We start from the raw sequence: 27,061 nt of genomic DNA on the forward strand, positions 1-27,061 counted from the left end.
TAAAATCCTGGAGGTGGTGGCTGTTTTTGGGAGCATGCAGATGGCCGTGTCCAGGGTCATTAAACTGCAACATCATCGCATTGCACAGGTGAAACCATAGATGTGACATTGCGCCCACACACACTCGCACGCACGCACGCACGCACGCAAACACATACTGTACATCATTTTCATTTTTTTTTTCATTATTTATTTGCACATTTAAAAACAACAATTTTTTAGCAACAGCATAATATTGTGTTGGATTTGCAGGTGAGATTTAGAAAACCCTTTTTTTTGTTTTGTTTTTTAAATAATTTATAATTATATACCTGCTGACTAGACTTGCACCTCCAACAGGGTTTTTTGGATGTGCAGGAGTCCCTTTTTTGTTCTCTCTCTCTCTCTCTCTCTCTCTCTCTCTCTCTCTCTCTCTCTCTATATATATATATATATATATATATACATACATAGTCTATTTACGTATTTTTTTATTATTACTATTTATTTGTGTGTCATCAATTTAATCTCATCTCTGTCCATTATCAGTGTCGTACAGTAAAGATCACCATCCTGGGAGACGAGGGGGTTCCTATTCAGGTGGATGGAGAGGCCTGGATCCAGCCTCCTGGAGTCATCAAGATTCAACACAAGAACAGAGCCCAGATGCTCACCAGAGACAGGGTGAGATGAAAGGAAGGGAGGCAATTGTGTTACCAAAATTACTAGGGGCCATCATCTGGGCTGCGTGAAGGTGCACAGCAAATTCCATGATAGTCCAGCCAGTAGTTAGAACAACTGACAGCCATCCTGCAGAGGACAAATTTCACATCATGATGTGCAAAATGTACTGTGACAACAACAAAAAAGTTCCCTTTTCATGGAATTCCTTCATTTTTTTCTATCCATCCATCCCTCTGATCCCTCCTCCCCCTTGTAGGCTTTTGAGAACACCTTAAAGTCATGGGAGGACAAGTTGAAGTATGACAAGCCTCTGCCACTGCGTCCCCACCTCTATCCCCAGCAGTCTGTGGACCTGGCTACTGAGGAGGAGGCAACCCTGGTCCAGATGTGTGCCCGTGCTGCAGAAGAGCTCATCACCAGGTCAAACACTAATGTCTGATTTGTACTTGGATGTGTTAGTGTGTCAATGTATGAATGTGTCAATGGTGTCGCGCTGCGATGCGTTGTTGTGACTGTGAGTGGCTATTTTTGGTGCACAACACCACCACACAACAAGAAGTATAACCCTTTAGTTACAGTATAACATGCACTTAAGTACAAATACTATTATGTATGTCACTACTAAGATCCACATCTTACATGGCCCATAACTCTCTGTTCAATTGCAGGATCTGTGAGGCGGCAAAGACCAATGGGCTTCTAGAGCAGGAGCTAGCACACGCCGTCAATGCAGCATCTCACGCCATCAACAAGACACATCCCAAGTTCCCTGAGGTGAGACAGACAGACAGGCACAAGTCACTACGACACATGCATGTTTTCAGCCTCACATCACCACGTGGACTGTCACACTTGTGCGATGTTTCTAAGTGAGGTGTTTGCTCTTGTATGTGCAGAGTCTGACCAGGGACACAGCAATAGAGGTGGCCAGTACTATCAAGGCTCTCCACAACGAGACAGAGTCAATTCTAGTTGGCCGTATCGCCCTGGTGAGTTACTAAGGTTTTATATACATTATATTATAGCACACATTATTGCAACCCCCCTATTCGCTCCCAAAATATAGCTTGTTCATTGTCCATTTTCAGTTGTTCAAGTTGGTTCAAAAGCTTTGCTCATGCCATCGTGTGGTTATGCCTTCGCTCACTGACTAAAAAAAAAAAGACAGATTTGTTTAGAACACTATCTCATGTCTGGATATCAGTGTTGATAGTGGCCCGTGTTCTCCTCTGCAGCAGCTCGACCCCCCAGAGGAGGAGCAGCTGTCAAACGCCCTGCAGAATGTGGAGGTGGAACTGGGAAAACTGGGAGAGATTCCCTGGCTTTACTACATACTGCAGCCCGACGATGAAGAGGTGAGACAGCCTACATACAGTACACACGCACACGCACACACACACACACACACACGCACACGCGCGCACACACACACACACACACACACACACACACACACACACACACACCCCATGTAAACCCATAAATAATGTGGAAAATAAAACATGACGCTGTGAAACAGTATTACATAATACTCATAGCTATCATCAACACTAGCTAATGTCTGCGTACAAATTGAATCTCTTATTGTAGTGGTTCTCAACTGCGGACATAGGGGACCCAGAATACTGCTGGTTTTAATTCTAACCATCTACCCAGGAGCTAAATTAATCCAGAGACACCTGGCGAATGCAAATACCTGCCCGGTAAAATAAAAGGAATAGCCTGGTGCACCAAGACTGGGGTTGAGAACCACATGATGCCTTGGAAACGCAAGATCTGAGTGGCTAAATGAAAGGCTATAGGTTGATTATGCTTGTGTGCCAGGACCCCTCTCTGGAGTACGGCAAGAGGAACAGTCGCAGCAGCATGTTCCGTATAGTGCCCAAGTTCAAGAAGGAGAAGGCCACGAAGAAGACCAGCCCCCAGTCAGGTACGCGTGGACCTGCTTTCATTTCAGCCCAGAACAGACCACTCAGGCCTGGACATCAGTCGGCCTGTCTGTACTTCTCTTGATCGCTCGGTCGCTTGAGAGAACACACCATCATTCACGCTGCCACGTGTTGTACTGTAGAGCATGCATGCTGGTGACCAGTAAAAAGTTGTACTGGGGAGGGGAGCATTTACTGGTCCCTGGAAGGGAAATCAATTTTCTGCATTCACCCACCAGATGGCTGTTCGGATAGTTCAGGTGTTAATTTAACTCATAGCATGTGCAAATGGAACTAAATAGACCTGTAGGTTTGATTTGGTTCCATAGGTAATACTCTCAGAGTTAAATTCACTCTCAGTGATGTTACAGGATCGCGACATACTAGCATCATGTCCAGGGGTGTACAGTACATCACGGCTGAGGGATGTACTTGTATAGAAACAGGGGATAGACTCCTGCACTATGGGCCACATAGCTCGGCAAGGCTTACTGTATACGTGCTGACTGACCACGATTGTTATTATGGAATGGTCAATTGCAAGACTATCAGGCCTTAAAGTACACACAGGAGACAAATATGCGTGCTGCAGATGTGTCCACACGTACAGAGTTGTACCCACACATACCCAAAACGTATACACATATTGATGTAAGCAATATGGATGAATATCATCACTGTCGGGCAGAAACCTTCACAACCCGTCGCGATGCAACATTGCGAGCTGGTATATTTGCTATTTTCTTGACCTGAAAAAGGTTTTAAAATTTTCGAACATTTTCACCTATAATGACATTACATTGCATTACATTACATTACAGTCATTTAGCAGACGCTTTTATCCAAAGCGACTTACAATAAGTGCATTCAACATAGGTAGGGAACAAAACTACTAATCACCAGAAGTGTTAAGTGCATTTTCTGCAAAAACAAGAAACCAAGAGTATACCTAGCGCTAAGGTAAAAGTGCAATATATCAGCTACCTACTTTCTTAAACAGTTGAGACAAAATAGCTAAATCAAATGAGCAAGAGCTAAAACAAATAAGTGTATCGACTAAACAAGATCCAATAAAACAATACAACAATAAAACAAGAGTTTGTACAACTAGTTAACAACAAGTAGGCCAGGCAAAGAGGAAGTGTAGTGTTTCCCGAAGAGGTGGGTTTTCAGCCTGCGGCGAAAGATGGGCAGTGACTCTGCTGTCCTGACATCAGTGGGAAGCGACCATTAGCCCGGAGGTAAGAAGGAGCTGTTCCTTTCACTGCCCTATAGGCTAGCACCAGGGTTTTAAACTGAATGCGAGCCGCTACGGGGAGCCAGTGTAGAGAACGGAGAAGGATAGTTGTGTGGGAGAACTTGTGCCCAATACTAGGGATGCCAGGTTGAAAGTGGTTACGAATATTTTTTTTAGAAATGAAAAGTATTAACAAGAGCTTGTGACTACCACTGGATGGATCCATGGGAACACAAGCTCTTTTTTCCATTTCCTGAAAAGTAACGGTTTTGGACAAGGTTTCTGCCCAACAGCGACGATATGTCTTGAGCTACATGGTCGACAGTTGCCATAATTCCCTTTCACTGTTAATGATCCCCCCACACTCCATACACACAGAGCTCATACTGTATCATGATGTCCTGCAGGGAGAAGAGAGATGTGATGTGATATTTGTCAGGCCTCAGACTGACCCTAACCATCCATTATTACCCCTTATTATCACTTCACTCAGGTCTCATTGATATGTCTAAATGCGCAGCTTCAAGTTCATGCACAGACCAAGGTCAAAGAGGCAGAACAAGTTTGCATCTGTGGGAAAGGCTGCTGGAAATAAATGCTTCTGTTACTTGAATACCGCTACACTACAACTACTGAAATCAAGTTCATGGACATTCTGTAGTCTCTATTGTTTTTTTCTTGGGTTCAATGTGCTGCATAGCACCGTATACAGCGTACGTGTATGTAATCAATTCTATTAGTCCTCCAGCTGGGCCTGCGAATGACTATGTTATGTTGTGTTGCTGCGGTCGGGGAGGGGTGTTGGTTAAAATCAACAGGACTGTGTTGATTGGCTCGGTCATCTGGGGAAGGCGCTGATTGGCTAGGACGTACCGTCTGCAGGTTGCACAGGCTTCCGCCTCCCCTTTACCTCCTACTCCCTCTCTGTGTTCTGATTGGTGGAAAACCTGCATGCCCTCAGCTTCTCTGGAACGCCTCTGTCCAGTGCCTTGTAATGAACCGAACTTTGGCTCTATTAACCCCTCCTCCTTCCGCCAGCTGCCACCACTACTTGCCCTCTTCCTATTCCTCCGTTTCTCCTTCCTTCCCTCTTTCCTGGTTTCATTCTTTCCAGTGATAAGTTGTACCACAAGTTCTCCTCCCATGTGAGATGGTGTGGCTGTGTTGGCTTTTCGTGTGACTGTGAGCTCCAGAGGTCTACTTCAGTGAGAGATGGAGAGAGCGAGAGAGAGAGAGAATTGGACAAGCAATTATTCCAAAGCCAAATTTATAATTTGCCGCACGACTGTCATTGACTGGCTTTCAGGCGAAAAACACAATGCGTTGTCACATCAGGTTTTTCGTTTGAAAGTCAGTGATTTTCATAAAAGCAACACACTGTCGAGTGCTGAAGTATAAATTAGAATCAAGGACAAGTAGGTGAATGTGTGTGTGTGCGCATACATGAGTGGCACTCTTGAGCCCCTCTCTGCTCTGCTCTGCGTTTGTGTGCGTGTGTGCGTGTGTGTGTGTGTGTGTGTGTGTGTGTGTGTGTGTGTGTGTGTGTGTGTGTGTGTGTGTGTGTGTGTGTGTGTGTGTGTGTGTGTGTGTGTGTAGTGGAGAGGTGGGGCACAGAGGAGGTGGGCGTCTGGCTGGAACAGCTGAGCCTGGGAGAATACAGGGACACCTTCACCCGCCACGACATCAGGGGCTCCGAACTGCTGCACCTGGAAAGAAGGGACCTGAAGGTATAAACACACAAACTGATTTACTCACAACCCTTATCACAACTCACTGTTATCTGCCCCTACCCCTCCAATGAACTCTCTCTCTCATTTTCCTCTGGATGTCTGTAATCCTGGTACTCTTCTGCCTGTCAGCTATTCCCCCTGTTGCGTGCGCTGTGCTGCACTGCTCTGCTTGGCTTCCTCTGTCTTGAGTGCTGCTTAGTGCCATAGTGCCTCGTTATGACTCGCTGAACCCTGGGTCACTGCTAGCAGGAAGTGGGGGACAGGTTCTGGGGTCTGGGTGACCCTCAGCTGGCCTGGGCTGGGATGGGGTGGGATCGGGACGGTTAGCCTGAAACTGGCTAGACTGGATGGGGTTGAGGCAGAGGTGTGAGGTTGGACAAGTGTGTGCGTGTGCGTGCGTGTGTGTGTGTGTGTGTGTGTGTGTGTGTGTGTGTGTGTGTGTGTGTGTGTGTGTGTGTGTGTGTGTGTGTGTGTGTGTGTGTGTGTGTGTGTGTGTGTGTGTGTGTGTGTGTGCGCGCGTGTGCGTTTGACATTGGAACTGGGTTTGGCTAAGCTAAGGTGGTCTGAACTGCAGGCAACATGCAGAGGTGACCACAGGCTGAAATCAGTGTGGTGTGAAAATAGCCTGGGAACCAGACAAATCTGCCGTTGCAAACATAAATTGCACTCGGCAGATTTGGTCTGGCACCGCTCAGTTGTGATTGGATTTCACTCCCTCCGAAGTAGTGAGGGGCCAATCAGGGCCCAGTATGCAAATATGGGGCTGGTTTATCACCAGAGGCGTTTTTTTAATTCGCCCCTTGGAAAGGTTCCACACAGAGATTCAGTGGCGTGCACAGACATTTTGAGGGGCAGGCGCTCAAGTTAAAAAAAAGGGCACCTTGTGCGGCGCGCGGAACCGCCGGCTGCCCTAGTAGTGTGATATTTATTACAGGCACATATTGTACGTCGTAATTGCATATGTATTTGTTTCAATAGCCATATGCTGTCTGATGCAGATGTGTAAACAAAAACAAAAAAAAGAGGGCAAAGGGCAGGTGCTCTAGCGCCACCTAGAGTCTATCTGTGCACGTGCCTGCAGAGATTCCAGACTAATATCTACGCAGTGATATTAGTCTGGCCATGCCAGGCTAGTGTGAAACTAGTGGGTGGGGTCCCCGTATAAGGTTTGTCTGTGCTATACACAAAGCAGCTGACATACTCTGAAAAGAAGCTTCCTATGATCCTGTATTTCCAGTGGATCACAGATCAAACACTGTGCGTTTAACTACTTATACCCTATATAATTAGTTTACCGGTGTTCCCCAGGGGTCTATACTTGGTCTCCTACCCTTTTCCCTCTACACCAAATATCTTCGCTGAAATAGCCAATCTACAAGCTCACAGTGTGTCACGTTGCCAGGTTGTAGATCGGATATTTCTGACACATATTCGCCCCAGAATAGGAGCGCTGGTGTTCATGTGGTTAATGTCATTAAAGCATATACAAGGCATGCATCCTGAGCACTCTGCCCATAGCAAACTGTACTTGCAATTTCAGTGATAGAAATGTATCATATCTCTGCTGTCCGGCAGAAACCAGCTAACTCCAAAATGTTAATTTTTCAGGAAATGGCAAAAACTAAACAAAAAGTGGAGTTAGGAGGTTTTGTTCATCACTGATAAGAACAGCTAAATGGACCTCCAAGCTCACAATGAGGTTGGAGGTCAAAAGGGGGTGGAGCCTGGAGTCAGCAAAACCAGCTAACTCCACCCCCCTTTGGTGGACTTAGCTGGTTTAGCAGAAAGTTTGAGGATCCAATGGAGTTAGCTGGTTTTGTCAGAAGCGCTTTTTAATACCTGGTTCAATATTTTTTTAATCAACACACAGCCATAAAGGGTGTTCAATAGCACTGATTTATGGGGAAAAAAAGCAAAAGCAGAAAAGTGGAGTTAGCTGGTTTCTGCCGGACAGCAACGATATCTTAGTTTTAATGAAAATCAACAGCTGCGACACCAAATCGGTCTGTATGGGGACGTTTTGTGACTGCTTCTTGAATGGCTGTGATGCTATGTTGACAAAATATGTCCACGGACAGACAAATAAACACCTGACACTGCACTGAAAACCGCTTCTGTAATAGGCAATAAACAATGCCAGCCACACTCGTCATGGCTGGTAATGAAAGCATTAAAATGACCAAAGCTGAAAGTGTTGTAGCACACACAGACACAAATGCGGCACAGAGACAGTCAAGAGTGACGTAACAAATTCCTGGACTGTTCCAGTATTTCTCATTCAGTGTCTTACCATTACAGTAAATGGCAAAATCCACATTAGCAGGCTAGCAGATCCTTGCTTAGAATAGGAGCAAATGACCAACTAGAGAAGCCAATATTACTTGTAAGCTTGTGAGGATAAATAGCTACAGTACATGAAAAAAAAAATGTTGAGGAAAATCGTACTTGAGTCACATATCTCTCTATGTACCTTCACATAGAGCTAGTGGACGTGTAAATACATGGAATGGATTAAACTAAACCAAACCACAGGTAAACAGTTGAATGTAAGATTGGGTACAAACCATAATAATGTATATCATAGTTATATAGGCTACATACAAATAATGAAATTATTTCTATCATGTTGAGGCTAATCTGTTCCACAGCAGAATGTGTGCGTGCGTGCATGTGCGCGTGTGTGCGTGCATGCGTGTGACTGTGTGCATGTGTGCGTGTGACATGGCTGAAGTGGATTAGGACAATGTCTTTAGTCTTTTTCTCTCTCCACAGGATCTGGGGATATCGAAAGTGGGTCATATGAAGAGAATTCTCCAGGGAACTAAGGACCTGGCCAAGGCCACCATGGTTGACTTCTAACATCGAAGTAGAAGCTACCGGAGAAAGGGGAAACAGGCTTTCCTCTTTACCACACTGGAAGAGGCTGGGAGCACCGAAGCACCGAAGGCAGCATGGGAAAATCTCTGTATTCCAAGGATGACAAGAATTTCATCTGTCCGTGTGTTGAGAAAGCCTTGGAAGAGTTTTGACTGAGATGCGTCGGTGTGTTCATCTGTGTGTCTGTATTCGTGATTCAGTGCCAAAATGATAGCTGATGAGTATGAAAGTTAATGGAAGTGCAAAAAGAAGTTATGGATGTTGACAAAAAAAATGCCATTTACGACTTAATTTCCATTCACAGCACAGAATCAGGTATGCAACTAAACCCAGCATCGTCAACAGCTGGCTTGTCCACTTCAAGATGACAAAGTCAGAGTAGCAAAACCTGGGACTTCCATGAGTGTTCTCTGTGGGATGCTGTGTATGTACAGTTCATTCAGTTCAATATCATGTGGACTGGTGATGCTTACTGGCTCCATGCCTGGTCGCATTAGACAGCTATGGAGGCTTTTATCACAGCTTGAGGAAGCTTCAACAGTTGTGTTGTCCAATGGAAACCGGTGAGGAGAGCTGTAATGTCACAGTCAAGACAGTATTCTGTGAGGTGCCGTCGGTGCTCTGAGAAGAGGGGTGAAATGCTGTTGCATGCTACGCTCGCTCAACTTTATATACTATGTTTAATTGCATGGTTAATGTCTTGATTTTTTGTGTGCAAAAATAACACTTGAACAAGTTTTATATGACTTAAGTATTACAATGCCATTTGTTACTACTGAAAGCATCCTTTTTGGTCTGAATCATGCTTGATGTTTTTCTAGCTTTTATTTATTTTTATTTGCATGATGATTATGTGTCAAAGACTTGTGTCAAGTGCCATATTTTCAAAGTCACTTGTTGTGAAATGTGCTTTATCGGTAGACATTGTAAGATCTTAAAACAGCATTGAAGAGGTATAATTATTAGAAATTCGTAGCTATAGGTTGACACGTGTTTTCTGTTGATGTGAAAATCAGTACCAAAGTGAATGTCCGCGACACTTCCAAATCGAACCATAAGAAAACGTAGCGCAGAAAGCAACTCTTTAGACAAAACATATTTTACTCCATGATGTTATTATGTCTTACAAATTATATTGAGGGGGCTGGGGGTAGTATTAGACAGGAATTAATTGAAATTGTTGAAAGGAGGCATCAGGGGTAAAGTTTCTTCCCATCATGGAGACCGGGGTTTCGAATCCTCCACAGTGTATCCGGCTTGGGTGGGCGCTCCAACAAACACAGTTGCCCGTGTTTGCAGTTGGGAAGCCGGATGGCGAGGCCAACCTCTGTCAACCGCTAGCAACTCCTACAGGTGTAGGGGCGCCTGTTCAGCGGGGAGTGGATTTGAGAAGGATAGTGTGTTCCTCTGCATGTGTTAAAGGAGCACTTCACCCCTGGAAGAAGTTTTCGGTCTTTTAATGAAGTTTAGGAGTCAAGAAACAAGATCCTGGGTTTTTTTTTTAAATAATCTGTGTTTTTAGATATCTAGTAATCTTCGCAATATTCGTGACGTTATTTGCATCATGAGAGATTGGTCTCATTCCTTTCCGCACTACATGTCTCGGCGTGTCTCAGTCAGACCATCTCAAAAGACAGCCCCAATGGGGTGTCCGTAACACTTTGTTCAACCTTCTTTCGCCACTCGGCCACTCCCATTAGCTGCGGCCAGCGGCCCTTGTAGAGTGAGGCATTACTTTACCTGAGTTATCTTCTGATAGTTGTACTTGAATGTTGACATGAAATAATAATCCTGTGTAGTGTTTCATAAGCGCAAGCTTGAAAAAAAAAATACAGCGTGGAGTAGCAGCGCTGGTAAACAAACACCGTCACGAAAGGCTAGGATCATAATACCAAGGATGTGACAGTGATGTCAATACTATGCGACACGGAAGTGAAACTGCATGAAGATACTTATATGTCCCAGTGATATGACATCACTAACGAATCCTTGGACATAATATGTAACTAGATGAACGTTTGCGAGGACAGCCAGTGTTGCCAGATATTGTGAGAGAAATAAGCAGCCAGGTCTATGAAAACAAGCCCAAAAGAAAAATAACTATGCCAAGAGCACTTTACCTAGACATGGGATATTATATATTTGAAAATTGCTGATCTACAAGCTCACAACGCTTCGCAACCCATTGTGAGCTTGTAGATCTGCTATTTACAAAAAAATCTTGAGGGGGAAAAAGTCCAAAATGTGGATTTTTTGCAAAATATTTTTATTTGCTTTTCAAAATGTGGAATATTTTTTACACATATTTGTTAGGGGCTCCCTGCCACAAATTATAATTTCAGATGGGGGTCTGTGGAAAAATACATGAACATGTTTGAGAACCACTGGTTTAAACAGCAATCAAAACATTTGGAAACAAGCCCAAATATCAACTACATTTTAGAAAGAAGCCGCTTATAATAAGCAGACATGGCGACACTGGCATGCTGTTTGGATGTTAGGGATGTTATTGTTGGAGATCACACCCACATGGAACCTCCCCTGCCACAAGGCACCAAAGCATTCTGGGAGTTGAAGTTATAGGCAGTGATACGCTGTGGTCCCCCTGTGGTCCCCCCTGTGGTCACCCCTGGAACTTCTTCCAGGGGTGAAGTGCTCCTTTAAGCTCTCCTGGTGAAACTCCTCATTGCCAGGTTAAAATAAAGGGCTGGTGACATCATGTGTATCAGAGGACACACTTGGTCCCGCTGCACCCTACACCTACCAGCAGGGGTCAGCAGTGACAGGGGAATTTCGAATTGGCTTAAAGCTGCACTATGTAACTTTCCTCTTCTACCCCAGATTTGAACTCGGTTTCCTGCGCAAGTGCTGAATTTTTTTACCATTGAGATACTAGCCTGCCCGCTTGCTCAGGGGATAAATTGAATCTTGTCTTCTTGATTGAAAAATTCGTCTCAGATCCTGTGTCTAGGTGAGACATGATCTTTGACACGATCTAAATGTCTTAGTAGAAGAGCAGGGAGACAAAATACATACAGATTGGACAAAATTACATTTTATTAATTCAAAAAAGTTACATTGTGCGCTTTAACGACTAAATTGGGAGAAAATGAAAAAGAAAATTATAATAAAATAAATAAAATTCATCATAGGTTGTTGAAGCCAAGCCGATATAATGTAGTTTTTTTAAGTAATTTTTACAAGGCACTTTTTACTTCTTGCATTATGCAAGTGCAAATCCTCATATCATTCACAGAATTAAGAGTTTCACCTGAACTTTTTAACTTTATTTAACATTCAGTATTTCACACAATAACACTATTTTAATGGTTATAGGAGGTAAGATTTTGATTTCTAAAAATACAATAGAGCAGTTGATCTGCAAACCTGTGTAAGACTCGCTCAAGTGCAGCTTTTTCTGTTTTTATTGCAACAAGTAAAATGTTGGTAGAACACTACTTTTCCTGTTCTGTAAGATCGGTGGCATTACAGGGTATATTTGTATATGTGATGCTAAGTTTGTACATACTATATATATATATATATATATATATATATATATATACACATACATACATACAGTATGCACTGTATATACAGTATACCGGTGTATGCAAACACTAAGTGTTGTAGTCTTATGCCTTTGTAAATTGCTGACATGGTGTGCATTGTACACAGCTTACACATTGGAATGTGTATATTGCACCATAACACCGATCGTGGATTATTGATTCTGTTCTGATCTCTTGTACATGATGATGCTGTTGTATTCTAATGATGGTGCAATATTTTCTCTCTTATGTTGTTTTGATACAGTATCTGTCCTCTGCAGCTCTTTGACGTGGTATCCCCCAGTGGGATGAAACTGAAAGTGTGGGGTGGGCTTTTCTTTTGTACATGTACTCCTCCTCATTGTCTGAGGATCCAAATGAACCCATAGACAGACTGCTCCTTTCTTATACTGACTGCAAATTTCTTCCATCATAGATATTGCTAGTCTTTAGGTCCTTGTTCCTCTGTGCTTCCAAGAAGATTCTCCTTAGTAGGTCTGTGTCAGTGGATGATTAGAATGGGCAGACATGACTGTTCTGCTATGATGTACATACTGTATATGTATTACAATGTACAACCGTGTGCACGAGTGAATGTGTATGTATGCCCACATGCACATGTGTGTGTGTGTGTGTGTGTGTGTGTGTGTGTGTTTCAACTGTGGCAAATTTTACTATCATCAAATGTATGCGTATAATTGGCTACCAATTTTAGCAATTATTTTATTTTTATTTTTTTGCTTTTCTCCTAAATGTTTTTTACCATGATCCAACATTGAATTTGTCCATCCTCCCAGTAATATGATCGTTAGTTATATTGCCATATCAAGGCCATAACTTTCTGTTAATGCTTCCTGCATAAGAAAATAGATTACTTAAACTTGGCCTGAATCAGTTACAAATCTATCTTTTTTTTGTTTTTGTTTTGTTTTGTGGTTTTTTTTATGATTACTGAAAGTTAGCACCGCCCTGCACACCCTGAATAGGGTATATACAAAATGGAATCAAAATGTGATTTAGGGATTGGATTACGAAGAAAAACAGAGAATCAATGTAGTTGATATTCCACTAGAGGGTGCCATATCACATTACTACATCTCTGCATCCCAACCATAGACTGTCCCTACATGATCTAATGGAATTGTTCTAAAATTGCTTATGTAAGACAATGGTTTACCTCATGCCAGTCTATGCAGTATATTGTAATACAATGGCATAATGAGATGACTCCTTTACAATGTTAAAGGACAGGTTATACATTATACTTTAGGTTATACTTTAGCATTGTATTTGAAGTTGGCCTACTATGTCGGAGTCTAAAGTTCAGTAAGTTATTTCAGAGATGTAAAAAGAAAGGGGTTCATCCCCTAGCAAACCAGGGTTAATGAAAAACATAGGTAGTTGCCACTATAAAACACTAATTTGTTTATTTAGTTTTTAAAATATTTTAGATTATGTCCATTCAGTTGTACCACTGCCTGACTAAAGATAATTGAATCAAGTGTTTGTTTTTTTTTCAAATACTGGACAGAACTGCAGTAGGCCTAGGCCTTTTACTCATTCAGTAGAGATCCATATTCATTATTGACTTACAGGTGACACAGTGGACCTACACATAGCCACATTCCTTTACAACAGCCTTGTAGTCCAGATGTAGGGATGTCTTTGATGGCTTTCTGTTACTTTGTGTTTTAATGAGAGCAGTTGTTGATCTGCTGCTAGCTGCCTTGATGTGGTTTTCATTAGATTTGCCCCCCCCCCCATTAAGAATCCACCCTTCCAGTCACCGAATGAAAAGCATTTCCTTTTAGACACAGTTGACACAGTTTCTAAGCTCTCTGTATATATGGTCATGGTATCTGTACGTCCAATGTGTCTGATGGGTTCTGTAATGCCTGATTTTATACTTAGTTGTGCGCTGGTGTTACACACGGTAAATAGCAGATCTACAAGCTCACTTTGCATTGTGACATGTTGTTAGCCAAAGATAGGTTATTATCGTTGGCCAACGCTGACGCACAGCCAAGTAAGAAAAGTGTGTTGGTCTAGACGCCAGGCAAAAGAGTGTTCGACTTTTCCACAGAAAGTGGAAGTTGCCAACTTCCTCCTTTTCTGAGCCCCCCCCCCCCCCAGTGGTCTGTAAATAATGCTGCAAACTGCCTGGTTTTCAAAAACCAACCAAACCCACCCACACAAGGATCTCATAGGACAGGATAACCTGTAGACTTTGACATGGTTTCTAACACGATGGGTGAGAAGCGACTTTAATTTGTTTACATTATGTTTACAATGGCACAGTTTTAATTTCAAAAAAATATATAGGTATAAACAACATTTGCATATTTATTGCCTAGGGTTAAATGATATGTGTATTGTGTTTTCACATTTTGAATATAATGTTACAGTTGTCACCTGTATTCATATCTGGATGATTTTTGGTAAAGTAGTTGATCATTTTTATGACTACTAAGTGACTGTTTTCTGTGCCTTTTTATGGTTATAATGCATGGTTAACTATTTATTACAATTTGGAGTCACTGAGATGTGTATTTTTGTATTCTGAATAAATAAATGGTTCAGCTTTTGTTCATATGCGAGTTGCCTTAAAAAGGCTACCTATTCATATCTTCCTTCTTCAATAAAAATCGAATGCATACACAATGTGTTTGTACTTTGTTCTATCATGTGTTTAAAAAAAGAGTTAGCACTAATGATTGTAGGCCTACATGTGTGCATAGATCCTTAAAGTTGTAAAAGGATTTAGAGTTCATAACTTTCTTCCTTTCTCCATGACCTTTCCACAAAGTTGCTACAAATCTTGCTTACTTTTGGAGGTATCCTGCTAACAGGCAGTCAAATGAAATTAACCTCCATCAAGCGGTGAAAGTCAAGACTAAGACAGTTGTGCCAGAAAGGGGGAAGGGGGGGGGGGATATTGTAAAATAACGAATTAATACATATATGCCTAATTAAAAAACAAACTTGCACTCCAGAAAAGTACACTCCTCAGAGCGCAGGTCTCTGCCAGGCCAGGTTGCCAATGCCTACCCAGGGCCCACAAAGTTTGAAAGACAGTCGCCAATTAGAATAGGTATGGAAAATTGTACACATCTTGATTACATAACTCCAGTCTCCAGAGATAATGTGTACCGATTTGCGTGAGGTATGGACAAAATTTGAAGTAGTCGCAAAACCATTTTGTGCAAAAAGGCCCCTCCCACAAATTCTGAAAGTCAATCGTAGCCAATCGGAATGAATTGATCACATGAATACAGAGATAATCTGTACCAATCTGTGTGAGTTTTGGACACAATCTGTTGTAGTACCATAAATTGATGCTTTTATACACATAATTTTTGTGCAGAATACACAAATGAGTTCCATTTGAGAGCTTTTATTTATTAGCTTTGTATAGGCTTTGTTTTCCCCTATTTCCAATTAATGTGATATTTAAGGAAACCGGCTCCTGGAAGGCTGGCTCTGTCGTGGGGACTACACTGGACGACGGTGTGGAGGATGTGGGGAAGTGAGGTGCATGTACAGAGGAAGCTGTGAAGGCCATCGGGGCCAACCACTCCCACCTCCTCCGCATGGAGATCGAAAATCGAGTGAGCAACAGGAAGGACTTACTTAATACTTATTCCTTTACCCCAAGATGAGGTTGGAGGTTTGTGCCGTTTGCTATGAGAATGTACAGTATGTCGTCATCTGTAATGTGGATGTCATAACGAGACTTAACCTTGCAACTCTTTCCTGTCCTGCATCAGGCAGGACTTAATTTTTGGGCGGTGTAGCCGCCCCTATAAGTGGGGTTGGGACACCTCATTAGCTGTATTGTGATTGGCTCATTAGTATACCCCTAGCTGTACTGTGATTGGCTGACTCTATTGGCTGACTCTATTCAGCACTGTGATTGGCTAGCGAGACACATGATGACATTAATAACCTATACATAGGATTATGCACTTCAAAAAATCCTTTTTTTTTTTAAGTGAGCTTCCATCACTATGATGACCACTGTGATGACCACACCGCCCACTTCACACTGGGTGTGATTTTTTGTTTATATCTGATTGTTAGTTGTGTTTTATGTTGTGTATGTTTTGCAACTTGTCCTGCTGCTTGTCAAAAACAGGGCTCCCTAGTAAGAGATTTCTGATCTCAATGGGATTTTACCTGTATATATATAAAGGTTAAATAAAAAATAAATAAAAAGGTGATTGTATAAGGTGTATATGTCAGTATAAAGTGTATTAATTATTGATGGTGTCTTACTTGTTCTTAACCAGGAGGCAGGATGATTGCATATAAAAATCTTGGAATAAATTCCTTACCAAAAAAAATCTTCACCAATGTGTTTGTAAAGGTGTCTAGTAACACATCTCACAAAGACTGAAATGCAGTTTCCCTAGGAGAATTTGTGACAGCTCCTGAAAGTTGGGGTACCCACCATAACCTTATGCGGGGGAAAAAATCTAAATGTAATTCTGTTTTAAGTAGCATGTGAGGGGTCAAACTAGGGTGTTTTTATGATTCTGAATCCATTGCAAGCATTTGTTTTGCACCAAAACCACTCCTTGGGCTAAAAACGGCCATAGCCATCCTTTTCCAGGTATACTTTTTGTGTAAAAAGCCCATTGAGATTGGGCCGTTTTTAGCCCAAGGAGTGGTTTTGGTGCAAAACAAATGCTTGCAATGGATTCAGAATCATAAAAACACCCTAGGTTGACCCCTCACATGCTACTTAAAACAGAATTACATTTTGATTTTTTTTCCCCCCGCATAAGGTTATGGTGGGTACCCCAACTTTCAGCAGCTGTCAAAAATTCCCCTAGGGAAACTGCATTTCAGTCTTTGTGAGATGTGTTGCTAGACACTTTTACAAACACATTGGAAGATTTTTTTTGGTAAGGAATTTATTCCAAGATTGGACATTTTTCTGCTAATATCCCCTGACTAATAGGGTGTAAAAATCAGTACTTTTTTATTGATCTAACTATCTCTATTAGGGGAACCGATCCGGTGTATTGAACCGAACGGCCCGTATTGAATGAACCGAATCTTTTTTTATGCAGAACTAAAATACAGAGTTTCCACGGCAACATATTAAGCTGGTGGACCATACCCATGATCAACAACACAACTCCACCCACGTTCAGTGGAGTGTTGGGGAAGAGGAGCTTATTAACTAATTTTGCTGGGGAACCCCTGGAACCCCCTCAAGGACAATCTATATATATCTTCGTATCTATCGTTTTACGGTAATACGTTTCAAGGAATTTCAGTTTCAAAACATAAATTAGCATCCACATGGGTTATATGCCCCAGCAGCAAGCAGTAGGTTCCTCCGGGTGAAGTGCAGGTGTAGTACCGGTGTGGACTTGGACGTGTAGGTGCCTAACAGAAGCTCCTGAGAGTTATCTGGAAGGTGGATGTGCCCTGTAGTTGCTGTGAAGTCATCGGTCTCTACATCATCAAATGCCTTCATTGCATCCCACAAGCGAACTGTATTATCCATGGAACCAGAAGCAAGCATCTCCCCATCTCTGCTAAAAGTGAGGGAGTAAATTGTGTCTGTGTGGCCTTTCAGCTCACTAATCATCAGACCATGACCAATGTCCCACAGAAGAACTCTACCATCAGTGGCTCCTGATGCCAGGAATTTCCCATTGGGAGAGAAAGCCAGGGCATGGATTGGGCCCTTGTGACCAGTGAAGATGCGCACACAATTTCCAGTTAAGACATTCCAGAGGCGAATGGTACGGTCTGCAGAGCCTGTGACCACATAGTTGGAGTTTGGGTGGAAGCAGGTGCAGGTGATGTCAGCAAGGTGACCGGCAAACATCCGCAGATGCTGATAGTGATCAGTTGCCCACAAACGGGCAACTCTGTCATGTCCACCTGAAATAAAGTAGTATCCGTGGGGGGAAAACCGGGTATCCCATACTGGGTAATTGTGGCCTTTGTAGCACACCAGACATGTAAAGGTCTGCAGACTCCAAAGCCTAACAGCACCATCCTCAGAGCTTGATAACAAGTAGTTTCTGTCTGGGCTGAAACTGATGCCATACACTGGGCCACTGTGCCCATAGAGGATCTTAGATTCACTGGCTGTATTTTCATCCATGATTCTCTCCAGAACATTGTCAGACTCTTTGTCGATTAAACTTAAGTTTGATTTAACCCTTCTGAGTTTTTGGGGTGTGACACTCCAAACCCGTACAGTGGAGTCTGCAAAGCCCCCAGCAATCAGGCTAGAGTCATCTGCGATGTCTACTGCTGTCAACCCCTGGTATGCATTGAGAAAAGAGTAGAAACATATAGAAGGATGTGTGTCTGGTCCAAGTCGGATCCTCTTAGTGGCCTCCTTCATGCACAAGATCTTGTCTTGCTTGTCTGAGTCCTTCAGCTCTGGAAAGGGGATCCTATCGGGCGGCTGGGGTGCATTAGGGTCTTGTTTCTTGCTCTTGGAACCCATGCTGTCCTTCTTAAGTTTCTTTTTCCTGGGCTTACCTTCCTCATTCTCCACCTCCTCATCCTCCTCATCAATGGGCAACTCAATTTCTGGTTCTTTCAGCAGTCCATAGAATACCTTAGCCTTATTGTCCTCTCGCTTGGCTTCGCCAGCCAGGCTCCCTGACATGGCGTCGATCTGGGCTTTGCTGCGTGGCATGCCATCAAAGGTATCGATGTAAAGGTGCTCTTGTATGATATTCAAGATCTGGTTGTTCTGACGCTCCTGCAGATGCCTCTTCAGCAGTTGGTACGAGTCACGGGAGATGCGTAGCACAAACCGGCTGGTGCGGAAGTCCAGCATAGTCTCATTGCCCCTCATGTGTTCTTTCTTGGAAAAGCTGGACAAAACACGGAGGTCATCCTCATAGTAGCACTCCTGGTCCCCACTGAACCTTTCAAAAAAGGCCTTAGCCTCATTCTCATGGTTGTTGTAGACCAGTTCCAGATACATGTGGACAAAGAGTGGATAGTAGACCTGAGAGAGTTCTGCTCTGTGGCAGTCCAAGACTTTTTCTATGAACCTCTTTAGACTGCTATAATACACTTTGTAGAGAAGTGGATCCCCCTGCTGGCCGTATGCCAACAGCACAGCACCAAGGTCTGGTTGATCCTCTCCAGTCCCAATGGATCCTTTCGATGTCCTTTGAGCTGCACTGGACGAGACGGTAGAGGATGCGGTAGAGGATGAGACTGATACCCGTCTAAGTAGTGAGTTTGCATCCACACCTTCTGGATCAGCGGTTCCTGAAACACCACCCGAACCTAAAGACTCAATACCCTTTGAATCTTCTACTGATAAACCTGTTTCCTTGCATAAAATTTTGACAGTTTCTGTCAGATTGTTTTCCCTCAGAAACCGCATGAATGCAAGTGGCACCGATAAAGTGGTCCCAGGAGAAAGCGGACTTCCATTGTTTGCATTATTATTTCCTGAACTATTATTTGATGTTTCGGATTTTATATCCTTTTCTCCTTCTGGGTTGATCTGAACACCCTGTACAGCCACCATTTTGATGATAAATGATATTGTGGGCAAAGTCTCCAATTATACCTGACTCCATGAGCTATTGCCAAGTACTTATATAGGCTAACCTAGAACTCCATATTTAGGCACCTCCATATTTTGGCAAGACTGAACTCCTAGAACTCCATATTTGGGAATGGCTGACATCATAGAGACAGGTGATGTGAGGCCTATTGACAGCGTCAGTGTGAACAGGGAATTTAGCACTGATCTGTCCAATTTGCAAGATTATAGCCAGGACAGACATAGAAACAGACAGACAACAGACAGGCAGGCCCATTTGAAGTCCGTAAAAATAGGACAGGGGAGATCAGTCATTGCGTAATTTCTCTATCAGACTTTTGTTTCCCTTTTTCCACAAAAAAACTGTGAATATCTCTTCTCTGAGCTTTTGTTTTTGTATTTTGTAATTATTTAATTATCTCCTCCAGCCCAAAGGCAGGGGGAGCTTAAAATAGCTATATCTCAATTACTTTTCGACCTAGAAAGGTGGTTTTGGTGTCTAACCCTAAGTTTTACGCCTCAAAGAATACCACTGGATAAATTAAATTACCATCCGTTAATTATTTATTGCCAAATACAAGAAAGTTCAGAAACCCGCCTACCAGTGACATCACATCGTCCAAGTTTGTATGCTATTATAGGAGCCATTGTTCTTGCATTTAAAAATATATAATTCTGATGATGTCACCGGTAGGTAGGTTTCTGAACTGTTCACAGCCCTCCTCTGAGTTTTGATTGATTGAATACTTTTTTAACAGTTTGCAAAAAGTACAGAGAGTTATGCATTAATGCTAAAAGGATAACACAAAAAGCCCAGAGGGCTTGTTTCCATTGTGGTCCTATGTATTCAATTCATCAGGACATGTAAAAACATACAATACTATACAGAAATCATCAGGAGCAGTAAAGGTATATTTACAGAAAAACAGTGGGGGGTAATTTATTTTGTCAAGCTAAAAGACTTGTCTGGGTCCAGTTGCAAATTTCAGACAGGTGAGACACAGTGAGTAAACAAAAATGGTACCAATCAGCAAGGCTCTGGTACAAATGAGCATTAGTGAGGATAGCCCTAGAATGGCTGTGATATTACATACATGTCATGTATTCCAGATTAAATGTATAATATCACAGCCGTTGAAAATGGGTGAAGTGGTCCTTTAATTACAGTCTATGGGGCAAATACATAGGCTATTAATATGGGGGTCCTTGCCATGAAAATGTTCAAAGAAAACAACATTAGGAAACAAGCCCAAATAAGCAACTACACTTTAGAAACACAAACAAGGCCAAAGACCAGAATTTCACATCACACAGAAAATCCACAATTTATAGCTCCCTGTGCTTCACTGCAGCAGGTGCTCTTCCAGATGGCAGCAGCTTTGAAGCAGGGTTGCCATATCCGATTATAATAAGAGACTTTGGGCTTGTTCTTCTGTAAAGTCACTTGTACATTTTGGTAGTTGCGGGTTGCAGTTTTTTGGGCTTGTTTATAAGAGTGTAGTTTCTTATTTGGTCTTGTTTCCTTGTGTTGTTTAAACCAGTGATTGATTCTTAAACATTTTCATGTCAAGGGCCACCAAATTAATATGCATTTCTCCACAGACCACCCCCCCATACAAGATCTGAGTTGTTAAAATGTTATGATAATTTTTTTTGAAAATAGCAGATCTACACTGTATCGGCTGCTATTTTCAAATAGCCGTAGCCTAGTTGCTTCTTTTGGGCTTGTTTTCATAGACCTGGTTGCTTATTTCTCTCGCAGAATCTGGCAACACTACTTTGGAGCCAAGAGAGCAGATTTATCAGGTGAGCTGCACACTTAATAATTTACAGCTAATCTCCCTTCTGTCTCTGAGACTGTCAATTAGGCAGTATCAACAACTAGACCACTAGAGAAAACAAGCAGAAACGCTTGTCATCAGAAAACAAACCAGTTAATTTAATTTGATGATAAATGGATCAGCGTCTATCAGTTCTCTGACCGGGGCTTTTTGAAGAGAGAGAAGGAATACAGGGTCCCCACACATTTTTACCAATGAATTTCCAAACATTTCCAAAAATTTTCCAGAATATTTAACCCAATTTCCAGTCCTATATAACAATCATTCAGCGCAATAATAATACTCCTATGTACAATTCCCAAAGACCAGTGTAGCAAAAATAAAGCATAGAATATAGAATGGTATAATTTCATTCCAAACTTCGTGCCAAATGTACTGACTAACTACAGTGACGGTTCCCTGTATGATATTATAGTATGTTATGTCACTCTTAGGTTATATGGTTTCTTTGTATTCATTTGTTTCTGTCATTGGTTCCTAGGACTTGGGGAGCAGTGAGCTGAGTTGGCAATCAGCCAAATTGGCGTGCACCTGGGCCCGGGTGTCCACGCCCTATAAAAGCCTGCCTCCCCAGTCCTCTTTCTCTCCTTCAGTTCATTTGCTTTAGCTCCTCACCCAACCTACACCTCCTTGTTTCCACCTTATGTTCACACCTTCAACACTCACACACACTACACAATCCACTCATGCATAACACTACTGACTTTACTGATTTCCACACCTCATCTGTTCATTTTTCTATTTGTTCATTTTGGTTACTTAAATAAACACTATATTCTTTGAAAACTGCGTCTCCCCTGTCTTTTTGTTGTGTTCCCTGGTCCCCCTAGGCCAGGGTCATAACAAAATGGGGGCTCGTTCCGTAAAACTTTTGAGTGTGCAGTAAGTTTGGTGAGTCAAGTGACTCGCCCTTCTGCATTTGTTTGCTGCGACGCAGGTGTCAATTGGCCAAATTGGCAGTTGATTAAGGGCTCGTTTGCGCCGTGGTTTTTTGAAAGGAGTGTCATTTGGGAATCAATGCGGGGATTCCCTGGTCCAGTTGGTTCAACGGTCCGGTGAGTAGAGACAAAGCGATGTTACACGCTTGTTTTTGTCTGGACTTTGTTTGGGAGATGCAGTTAATTGCTTTGGTTTGAATTTAATCTGTTTAATCTGTTTATTTAGAGTTTGATAAATTACAGATTTGATTAAGTTGCTACGGGGTTTTTTCCTGGTATTTGTGCTGCTAAGTTAAAAAAAAAAAAAAAAAAAGTTACCTGGCTGGTTTTGTTTCAGTATTATATGAGTGTCCCTGTTAGGTGCGATTTAGTTACTGGGTTAAAAGATTAGGTCACAGGGTTAGACACGCAGTATGCAATTGAAAAAATGAAACAGCAAACTGAACAGGCTAAACAGCAGACTGAACAGGCAAAAGTTCAAGTAGAGCAGTGCAGGTTAGACTTGATAAGGGACGGTAAGATTTCAGCTGATGCAATAGTATCTACAGAACCTGCAGGACAGTCCATGGGGGAGTTTAATGTAAATGGAAATATACGTTTGGTGCCGAAGTTTTCTGAACGTGACCCTGAGGCACAATGTTTGAGCGCGTGGCCGACGTGCGTAAATGGCCCGACTCGGCGCGCACGTTGATGTTACAATGCGTATTAACAGGCAGGGCGCAAGAGGTTTATTCGGCAATGAGTGTGGCCGACAGTCGAGACTACTCTCTGGTTAAAGAGGCGGTGCTTAAATCGTTCGAGCTCGTCCCCGAGGCGTACCGACAGCGGTTCAGGTCTTGGAAAAAACATGACAAACAGAGTCATTTGGAATTTGCACGTGATTTGACCACCTACTTTAACCGTTGGTGTAATGCCTCGGAGGATTTTGAAGAGTTATGTGATTTGATGATTTTGGAACAGTTAAAAAATTCTGTTCCTGCTCGAGTGGCGACATATATCTCTGAGCAGAAGGCGAGCAACGCGGCGGACGCCGCAGCGCTCGCTGATGACTATGTCTTGACGCACCGGGGAGAGTTTAAGGCGGGCGGTGGCAACTATGTTGCCAAGGAGTCTTATGGCCGATTTAATAAACCTCTTCCTGTCGAAGTTAAAGGCAACGGCAACACTAACAGCAGTAATTTGCGTGAGCCGGAGAAGGTTTGCAATTACTGTCATAAGCGGGGTCACTGGAAATCGGAATGTTTTATGTTAAACGGACCTCCCAGGACTAGACCTTTCAATGCGGGAAATTCGCAACCAAAAGGAGCTGGCATGGCCGCTCCAATTCGTCCGGTGTCCACTTGTGTTTCACCTAATCTCGGTCAAAACAAGGATACATCGTTTGCAGCACTGAATTCTTACCGTCCATTTATCATGAAAGGGTCTGTGTCTTTGGTGCAAGGTGGGGAAGAAGTACCGGTAACAATACTGAGGGACACTGGGGCTTTTGACTCATTTATTCAGGCTGGTGTTCTCCCTTTAACTAATGATTCGGACACGGGTGATGCGGTGCCTATCCGGGGCATAGACATGAATGTCCTGTTGGTTCCTTTGCATAAAGTGGTGCTCAAATGTGAACTGTTTCAGGGAGAAGCAAAGCTTGCAGCACGTTGTGAGCTTGTAGATCTGTTATTTTTGTCACGTCCGTTATAGAGCCCGACCGATGCCAGATTTTTGATTCCGATACCGATTTTGGAGAGTCCTAGACCACGATACCGATGTTTTGACCGATATAGTCAGAATCTTTTACGTTTCCAAATCAATTTGAAAACCTTGGATTTGTAATAAAGTTAACAACATTTAAACAAAAAGCAAGCAAATACAGGGTTTCCTGCAGGAAAAAAGTTAGGCCCGGTGCTAGGCCAGGGGAGACTCATGCGGGCCCGCGCGCCATTTTTTTTTGCATTTATTCATTAATTCTGATGAAAAACACGACTACATTATGCTATTGTTAGTCACATTTATTCAACATTGGGTTTGGACACAGGTTTCACTTAGAGCAAAGGTATTATAATATGTTACTCTCTACCTCCCCCTACAGACTGGTATTATACTATGTTACTCTCTACCTCCCCCTACAGGCTGGTATTATAATATGTTACTCTCTACCTCCCCCTACAGGCTGGTATTATAATATGTTACACTCTACCTCCCCCTACAGGCTGGTATTATAATATGTTACTCTCTACCTCCCCCTACAGGCTGGTATTATAATGTGACTCTTTACCTCCCCCTACAGGCTGGTATTATAATGTTACTCTCTACCTCCCCCTAAAGGCTGGTATTATAATGTTACTCTCTACCTCCCCTTACAGGCTGGTATTATAATGTTACTCTCTACCTCCCCCTACAGGCTGGAATTATAATGTTACTCTCTACCGCCCCCTAAAGGCTGATATTATAATATGTTACTCTCTACCTCCCCCTACAGGCTGGTATTATAATGTGACTCTCTACCTCCCCCTACAGGCTGGTAGGGCCTGTAATAAAGGCCAATCAAAAAGGCCATCAAATAAAACGATGATTTTTAAGTCCACGGAAATAATGAATTTAACTTGAAGGTTAAGGATGATTTAATTTTAATATAGTCCAAGAATAGTGTAACTATCTGTAAAATATAACCCATTTATTTCATAAAATTATGTATTGGGTTATAGCCTATTTGTCTCAATATTTGTCACATTCAGCCCTGGACTTCACTGACTGTATGGGGTCACATTAATCACATTAGAATCACAGATTAGAGATTTTCCGTATTTTCCCCTATTTTCTGTATTTTTCACAATTTAAAATATAGTATTTCTTAATTTTTAATAATTATAGCTTGTAGATTGGCTTTTTTCACCATTTGAAATTGTTTTAAAATAAAAGGAACAGTTTTCCCAACCGACAGAGAGTCAGAGACAATATTTAGCCTATATATGGTTCTGTATTAGTGTATGAGTCAGTTTTAGCAGATTTCATTCTAATTGGCTACTGTAGACTGCCTATCAATTTCATGGGCCTGGGTAGGGCCACCTGGCCTGGCGGAGATCTGCCCTGTTGCGCAGCAGCACGTCAGCAAGTGAAGGAAATTAATTAATACAAATAAACATAATGTTTTGATGGATAAATGCAAATTATTAAATTATATATATATCTTCGCTGTCAGGCCGAAACCTTGTATTTCCATATTTCAACTTTGTTTTTTCATAAATGAATGCCTTACTTCAGCGGTTCTCAAACTGGGGTCCGGGGACCCCCAGGGGTCCTTGAGGAGTTACATGACTTTAACTCTGAGTGTTCCATTTGTACACTCTCAGAGTTAGGATTTCTTAGTATAGATTGGGGTCCCAGAGATAGCAAATGGTATCAAATGGGGGTCCGTGGCCTAATGCTTATTAAACTGGGGGTCCATGAAATTAAAAAGTATGAGAACCACTGCCCTACTTAATCATACAAGAGTGTCACACTATAAGAGTAAAAATAGCCGATCTACAAACTCCCAACATGCCGAGATATGATGTGTTGTGAGCTTGTAGATCGGCTATTTTCACTATTAAATGTTTTTATTTTTAAAGAACCGGTTTTGGACATACAAGGTTCCCACCACCGACAGTGACGTTATATGCCTATATTTGGTTCTGTATCAGTATATCAGTCAGTTTGAGCATATTCCATTCCAATTGACTGCCTATCAATTTCACAGGCCTGGGTAGATAACCTGGCCTGGCAGGGACCTGCGCACAGCAGGTGAACACAATTAACTTAATGAGGGAATTTGCGACTGGTGTTGCCACCAAAAAAATGGCTTAAACAATGTCAAACTGTCATGATTCTAGCTGCTGAAAACTTCCCATTTGGATCATTGTTTAAAACAGAACATGGATGTTTTTTGCAAAAGGATTATTACTTCTTGTCCATCAGAGTTGTGAGGTTACAGCTTCTCTCTTTATTTGAATGATAGCCTATAAACTTGAATTTTTTCCCCCCAGTATTTCATTTCTATTGCTTGCTGGATATTAAGGATTTTACTGTATTTTGTCACATTTATTAATCTATATGCTGCTGATCAAATGTTGGGTTTAGCCTACTGTTTGATTTGCACACATGCGCTGCCATTGACAGTGAATGAGATGGCTGCCAATAGAGCGTGCCAAAATTCCTGAAGGGGGCGTCAACAAGTGTCTTTTGGTAGTGGCGGACATCTTTGAGGGGTAAAAACCAGGTTGACTTAACATTGCCCAATGCCACGCCCCCCCCCCCCCCCCCCCGTGGTGACGACACGTTGGCACGCTCTATAGACGAATCCAGACGCGCTGCCTGTAGGCGGCCATTGCTGCGGTGTCGCGTCCGGAGCTTTGACACCGCAGCAATGGCTGCGCCCAGGGCAGCGCTCCGTGGATTCGTGTATAGGCTACCAGTACCTCTACTGGGTAGTTCTAGTAAAATAGCAGTGGGCTACCAACGTTCTAGTGTATGGTGAAATAATGACCGATGTCCGACCCGGCATCGGGTTCCAAAATGACCGATACATCGGTGAGACTGATGTATTGGTCGGGCTCTAGCGGTATACATTATGCTGCAATCACACAGCCCATTCGGCGAAAAACTACTTATGTTGCATATTTTGTGTAATGATATACATGTTTAGGACATTTTTGTAGGACATTTTTTTATCAACAAAATCAACAGCCAAAAACAATGCATAGCCAAATATTTTCCAGGACCCTAG

At 42.4% G+C, this 27,061-nt stretch overlaps 2 protein-coding genes across 6 annotated transcripts in view; one reads left to right on the forward strand and one right to left on the reverse strand.

Annotated features, from left to right (window-relative positions):
• The window catches only part of dgkh (diacylglycerol kinase, eta), a gene marked incomplete at its 5' end in the record, with an annotated part of 70,933 nt that extends 56,286 nt beyond the window's left edge, over nucleotides 1-14,647 (forward strand). For 3 of the 5 annotated variants that reach the window (XM_080412508.1, XM_080412506.1, XM_080412509.1), the window contains 8 exons: nucleotides 1-88; nucleotides 529-663; nucleotides 920-1,083; nucleotides 1,332-1,437; nucleotides 1,560-1,652; nucleotides 1,899-2,018; nucleotides 2,488-2,593; nucleotides 8,331-14,647. The exon at nucleotides 1-88 is cut by the window's left edge and continues 26 nt beyond it. In XM_080412508.1, the coding sequence (XP_080268634.1) occupies nucleotides 1-88; nucleotides 529-663; nucleotides 920-1,083; nucleotides 1,332-1,437; nucleotides 1,560-1,652; nucleotides 1,899-2,018; nucleotides 2,488-2,593; nucleotides 8,331-8,383 (865 nt within the window). In that variant the 3' untranslated portion in view covers nucleotides 8,384-14,647. The remainder of the gene's footprint in view (nucleotides 89-528; nucleotides 664-919; nucleotides 1,084-1,331; nucleotides 1,438-1,559; nucleotides 1,653-1,898; nucleotides 2,019-2,487; nucleotides 2,594-8,330) is intronic. The other 2 variants (XR_013932006.1, XM_080412507.1) reach the window with 2 other exon arrangements.
• A 2,638-nt stretch (nucleotides 14,648-17,285) lies between these two features.
• LOC308073298 (transcription initiation factor TFIID subunit 5-like) lies at nucleotides 17,286-19,511 on the reverse strand (the record flags this gene model as incomplete). Its single annotated transcript, XM_080412175.1, has 1 exon — nucleotides 17,286-19,511. One exon carries the CDS (start codon nucleotides 19,509-19,511, stop codon nucleotides 17,286-17,288), a length of 2,226 nt encoding a protein of 741 aa, XP_080268301.1.
• Between the last annotated feature and the right edge of the window lie 7,550 nt (nucleotides 19,512-27,061).

Source organism: Gymnoscopelus braueri (assembly GCF_963280865.1).
Source record: "Gymnoscopelus braueri genome assembly, chromosome: 18".
Classification (NCBI taxonomy): Eukaryota; Metazoa; Chordata; class Actinopteri; order Myctophiformes; family Myctophidae; genus Gymnoscopelus; species Gymnoscopelus braueri.